This window comes from Mastomys coucha, unplaced genomic scaffold, assembly GCF_008632895.1.
Source record: "Mastomys coucha isolate ucsf_1 unplaced genomic scaffold, UCSF_Mcou_1 pScaffold1, whole genome shotgun sequence".
In the NCBI taxonomy this organism is placed as follows: domain Eukaryota; kingdom Metazoa; phylum Chordata; class Mammalia; order Rodentia; family Muridae; genus Mastomys; species Mastomys coucha.
In genome coordinates this window covers 47,466,489-47,472,733 of record NW_022196891.1, presented here as the reverse complement: position 1 = coordinate 47,472,733, position 6,245 = coordinate 47,466,489, and the positions used below count along the sequence as shown (strand labels likewise).

The 6,245-nt window shown below is 39.2% G+C and overlaps 1 protein-coding gene across 3 annotated transcripts in view; it reads left to right on the top strand.

Annotated features, from left to right (window-relative positions):
- Nucleotides 1-6,245, top strand: part of Hmcn1 (hemicentin 1) — a 473,399-nt gene that overhangs the window by 287,534 nt on the left and 179,620 nt on the right. For 2 of the 3 annotated variants that reach the window (XM_031384530.1, XM_031384516.1), the window contains exon 31: nt 4,788-5,066. The exons of the other annotated variant lie outside the window; for it this stretch is intronic. In XM_031384530.1, coding sequence (XP_031240390.1) covers nt 4,788-5,066 — 279 coding nt within the window. The remainder of the gene's footprint in view (nt 1-4,787; nt 5,067-6,245) is intronic. 3 annotated transcript variants of the gene reach the window in all.

Genomic DNA, 6,245 nt, shown 5'->3' with positions numbered 1-6,245 from the left:
AGTGATAGTTTGACTTCTTCCTTTCCAATTTGTATCCCTTTGATCTCCTTTTGTTGTCTAATTGCTCTAACTAGGACTTCAAGTACAACATTGAATAGGTAAGGAGAGAGTGGGCAGCCTTGTGTAGTCCCAGATTTTAGTGGGATTGCTTCAAGTTTACTGGCCCATTACATTGGGAGTTCATTTAGTTTGATGTTAGCTACTGGTTTTCTGTATATTGCTTTTACTATGTTTAAGTATGGGCCTTGAATTCCTGATCTTTCCAAGACTTTTATCATGAAGGGATGTTGGATTTTGTCAAATGCTTCCTCAGCGTCTAATGAGATGATCATATGTTTTTTTCTTTGAGTTTGTTTATATAGTGAATTACGTTGATGGATTTCTGAATATTGAACCATCCCTGCATCCATGGGATGAAGCCTACTTGATCATGATGGATGATTGTTTTGATGAGTTCTTGGATTTGGTTTGCAAGAATTTTATTGAATATTTTTGCATTGATATTCATAAGGGAAATTGGTCTGAAGTTTTCTTTCTTTGTTAGGTCTTTATGTGGTTTAGGTATAAGAGTAACTGTGGCTTCGTAGAACGAACTGGGTAGAGTACCTTCTGTTTCTATTTTGTTGAGTAGTTTGAGGAGTATTGGTATTAGGTCTTGTTTGAAGGTCTGCTAAAACTCTGCACTAAACCCATCTGGTCCAGGATTTTTTTGGTTGGGAGACTATTAATGACTGTTTCTATTTCATTAGCAGATATGGGACTGTTTAAATCATTGATCTGTTCTTGTTTTAACTTTGGTACCTGGTATCTGTCTAGAAAATTGTCCATTTCATCCAGGTTTTTCAGTTTTGTTGAGGATAGGCTTTTGTAGTAGGATCTCATGATTTTTTGGATTTCCTCAGTGTTCCTTGTTATGTCTCCCTTTTCATTTCTGATCTTGTTAGTTAGGATACTGTCTCTGTGCTCTCTTGTTAGTTTGGCTAAGGGTTTATCTCTTTTGTTGATTTTCTCAAAGAACCAGCTCCTGGTTTGGTTGATTCTTTGTATAGTTCTTTTTGTTTCTATTTGGTTGATTTCAGCCCTGAGTTTGATTATTTCCTCCCTTTGACTCCTCTTGGGTGAATTTGCTTCTTTTTGTTCTAGCGCTTTCAGGTGTGCTGTCAAATTGCTGGTGTATGTGCTCTCCAATTTCTTTTTGGAGGCACTTAGAGCTATTAGTTTTCCTCTTAGGACTGCTTTAATTGTGTCCTATAAGTTTGGGTATGTTGTGGCTTCATTTTCATTAAACTCTAGAAGGTCTTTAATTTCTTTATTTCTTCCTTGACCAAGTTATCATTGAGTAGAATGTTGTTAAGCTTCCATGTGTATTTGGGCATCTATTGTTTATATTGTTATTGAGGAGCAGCCTTAGTCCATGGTGATCTGATAGGATACAAGGAATTATTTCAATCTTCTTGTATCTATTGAGGCCTGATTTGTAACTGATTATATGGTCAATTTTGGAGACGGTACCATGAGGTGCTGAGAAGAATGTATATAATTTTGTTTTAGGATAAAAAGTTCTATAGATATCTGTTAAATCTATCTGTTTCATAACTTCTGTTAGTCTCACTGTGTCCTGGTTTAGTTTCTGTTTCCATGATCTGTCCATTGCAGAGTGGGATGCTGAAATCTCCCACTACTATTGTGTGCTGTGTCATGTGTGTTTTGAGCTTTAGTAAAGTTTCTTTTATGAATGTGGATGCCCTTTGATTTGGAGCATAGATGTTCAGAACTGAGAGTTCATCTTGGTAGATCATAGCTTTGATGAATATGAAGTGTCCCTCCTTATCTTTTTTGATCACTTTAGGGTGAAAGTCGATTTCATTCTCCAGCTTTTTTCTTGGGACCATTGGCTTGGAGGATTGTTTTCCAGCCTTTTATTCTGAGGTAGTGTCTGTCTTTGTCACTGAAGTGGGTTTCCTGTATGCAACGAAATGTTAGGTCTTGTTTATTTACCCAATCTGATAATCTATGTCTTTTTATTGGGGAATTGAGTCCATTGATATTAATAGATATTAAGGAAAAGTAATTGTTGCTTCCTGTTATTTTTGTTGTTAGAGCTCAAATTCCATTCATGTGGCTATCTTCTTTTAATTTTGTTGGAAGATTACATTTTTGCTTTTTCAGAGATGTACTTCCCCTTCTTGTGTTAGAGTTTTCCATTTATTACCCTTTGAAGGGCTGGATTTGTAGAAAGATATTGTGTGAATTTGGTTTTTTTATGGAATACTATGGTTTCTCCATCTATGGTGATTGAGAGTTTTGCTGGGTATAGTAGTCTGGGCTGGCATTTGTGTTCTTGTAGGGTCTTTATGATATCTGCCCAGGATCTTCTAGCTTTCATAGTCTCTGGTGAGAAGTCTGGTATAATTCTGATAGGCCTGCCTTTATATATTACTTGACCTTTTTCCCTTACTGCTTTTAGTATTCTTTCTTTGTTTTGTGCATTTGTTGTTTTGACTATTATGTGGCAGGAGGAATTTCTTCTCTGGTCCAGTCTATTTGGAATTGTATAGGCTTCTTGTATGTTCATGGGCATCACTTTCTTTAGGTTAGGGAAGTTTTCTTCTATAATTTTGTTGAAGATATTTACTGGCCCATTACATCGGGAGTCTTCACTCTCTTCTATACCTATTATCCGTAGGTTTGGTCTTCTCATTGCACCCTGGATTTCCGGGATGTTTTAGGTTAGGAGCTTTTTGCATTTTGCATTTTCTTTGACTGTCGTGTCAATGTTTTCTATGGTATCTTCTGCACCCGAGATTCTCTCTTTGATCTCTTGTATTCTGTTGGTGATGCTTGCATCTATGTTTCCTGACTTCTTTCCTAGGATTTCTATCTCCAGAGTTGTCTCTCTTTGTGATTTCTGAACTGATTCTACTTCCATTTTTAGGTCCTAGATGGTTTTGTTTATTTCCTTCACCTGTTTGGTTGTGTTTCCCTTTAATTCTTTAAGGAATTTTTGTGTTTCCTCTTTAAGGGCTTCTACTTGTTTACTTGTGTTCTCCTGTAATTCTTTAAGGGAATTTTTGTGTTTCCTCTTTAAGGGCTTGAACCTGTTTATCTGTGTTCTCCTGTATTTCTTTAAGGGAGTTATTCATACTCTTCTTAAATTCCTCTATCGCCATCATGAGATATGATTTTTAGATCCAAATCTTGCTTTTCTGGTGTTTTGGGATATCCAGGACTTGCTGTGGTGGAAGTACTAGGTTCTGATAAAGCCAAGTAGTCTTGGTTTCTGTTGGTAAGATTCTTGTGTTTACCTTTCACCATCTGTTGATCTCTGGTGTTAGATGTTCTTGCTGTCTCTGGCTGGAGCTTGTTCCTCCTGTGGGTCTGTAAGCTTGTGTCAGCACTTCTGGGAGATCAGCTCTCCTCAGGTAAGACCTGTGTGCAGTGGGCTGTGGATCAGTTGTCCCTCCTGAGTCCTGGGGTCAGAACAAACACTGGAGACAGGCTCTCCACTTGCAGGGAAGGGACAGAGAGGACTGTGGATCCGCAGAACCTCTTCCTAGGTGAAGAGGGAGGTAGAAAGGATCCTGTGCCAGCTGCCCTGCCACTTCTGAGCAAGGATTTTTTTAAAAAATTAATATTTGTTCTCCATAGATTGTTCTTAGGACTGATCCTTCACTTGACCAAACTTTGAATTGACTCCTCAAATAAGCCAGAACAGCTTAGTAATAGTAATATCTATCATTGTGTCAAAGGCAAGAATAATCAACAGAATAAGTAGCCCTTAAACCTGAGTATTCATAATGCACCTAGAGCTGTCAGGTCCTCTATCATTCTCACTGAAGACCTGACAGTCATCAACTGACTTTCTCTAGATATATCTCTTCAGCTCTCATAATTTTTTCCTGAGAATTTATCTATGTTTTAAAAATATTTTTATTAAATACTTTTTATACATTTATTGAATTTATTAAGTTATATTATTTACAATCCAAAAGTTATCCCCAATTTCCAGTCCCTCTTCTCAGACTTCTTGATCCCATCTCCTCTTCCCTTTGCCTCTGAAAAGGTGCTCCCGTAACCCCCACCGAAGTACTTCCCCTCCTTCACCCCAGCATCCCCTTTCCTAGAGGCATCAAGTCTCTACTTGATTAGGCTCATCCTCTCCCACTGAGGCCAGACAAGGCAGTCCTCTGCTACATATATGCCAGGGGCCATATACCAGCCCATTATGTTCTTTGGTTGGTGGCTTAGTCTCTGGGAGCTCTGAGAGGTTCAAATTAGTTGATACTGCTGGTCTTTCTATGGGGTTGCCAACTCTTCCATAGGGGTCCCTGACCTCAGCTCAATGGTTGGCTGTGAGTATCTGCATGTGTCTCAGTCAGCTGCTGGTAGAGTCTCTCAGAAGACAGCCATGCTAGACTCTTGTCTCCAAGCACAACATGACATCAGTAATAATGTCAGCATTTTTTCTTTGCTCCTTTGGTATGATTTTTGAACTTTAAATGAGGCTTTGGCTTGTGTTGCTTTGTTTGTTGTAGCTAACTTGCTTGGCTACTCTAATATGATCTAGCTCATGAGCTACTGAAACTGTGTTGTGACTTTGCTGTTTTTCTGAAATCTGGAACTGGAAAGGAAAGTGGTACAGACAGTTTGGACTTAGAGATCTAAGTAATGATATCCTGCCATTAATATACATTTTCATTAAACTAAAAATGTAGACAGCCATAGCGTTTGCTCCATTCAGATGCTAAACTAACACTTGTTGTTTTTTTTTTTTTTATCTATTTTAGTTCCACCTAGTATTAAAGGGGGCAATGTTACCACAGAAATATCAGCGTTGCTCAACAGCATAGTTAAACTGGAATGTGAGACACGGGGGCTTCCAGTGCCTGCCATTACTTGGTATAAGGATGGCCAGATAACCTCATCCAGCACACAAGCAGTTTATATTGACAAAGGACAATTTTTCCACATTCAGAGAGCACAGGTCTCCGACTCAGCAACATACACATGTCGTGCATCCAGCATTGCAGGAACAGCTGAAAAATCATTCCATGTTGACATCTATGGTAAGAATATATAGATATCTTAACTAAGTGCTTTCTACTATCTTGACATTTAGCTGCTTCACTAATGAAGCCATGGTGTATAGAGATAAGAAGTGGAAGATTTTGTTACAATACAGAAAAATATTTACAGAGGCTAAGATTAGCAAAATGTAATTCATTCCTTTAACTACCAACCCTTTCCTTTGCAACTTGTAGCATCTTAACCATTTGGCTTTTAGCAATAAGATAAAGTGGTCGTTAAGATTCAGATCAGTCGTTGTGCTTTGTCTTTTGTTGGCTCAATAGTCCATAGCATTCCAGAATAAATAGAATAGTTATATATTGTCTGAACCAAGAAATTCTTTGGCTGGGCTGGTGTCCTGAGCAGACCTTGGGCATAAGCTCTGCTCATAACATCTGTCCCAACGCCAGAGAAACTGGAACCAGTGGGACCAGGCACAGAGGAAATCCACCAGTAGAGTGGCTTGGGTTCTTTCCAGTCTCTCTGGGCTAGTGTCCTGAGCAGACCATGGGCACAGGCTCCACAGCCAGTTCCACAATACCCAGAGGAAGCTGCTGCACTCCCAGGTAATCTAACAAGCCCAGGATCACAGGATCCCAGAATAACAGGATCACAGAGACAGCTTGACTCTGAGGAGTTCTGACGCAAACAGGATCACAGAAAGGACAGGCTCCAGTCAGATTTAGCAAGGGCAGGTAGCACTGGAGATAACCAGATTGTGGGGGGGGGGGAGCAAGCATAAGAAAATAAACAACACAAACCAAGGTTACTTGGCATCATCAGAACCCAATTCTCCCACCATAGCAAGTCCTGTACACACCATGACACCGGAAACGCAAGATTAAGATCTAACATCACTTATTATGATGATGATACAGGACTTTAAGAAAGACATAAATAGCACCCTCAAAGAAATACAGGAGAACACACAGGTAAACAGCTAGAAGCTCTTAAAGAGGAAAGACAAAAATCCCTTAAAGAACTACAGGAAAACACAATCAAACAGGTGAAGGAAATGAGCAAAACCGTCCAGAATCTAAAAATGGAAATAGAAACAAAGAAATAAGGAAGAGAGACAACCCTGGCCATACAAAACCTAGGAAAGAAATTAGGAGTCATAGATGCAAACATCACCAACAGAATACAAGAGATACAAGAGAGAATCTCAGGGGCAGAAG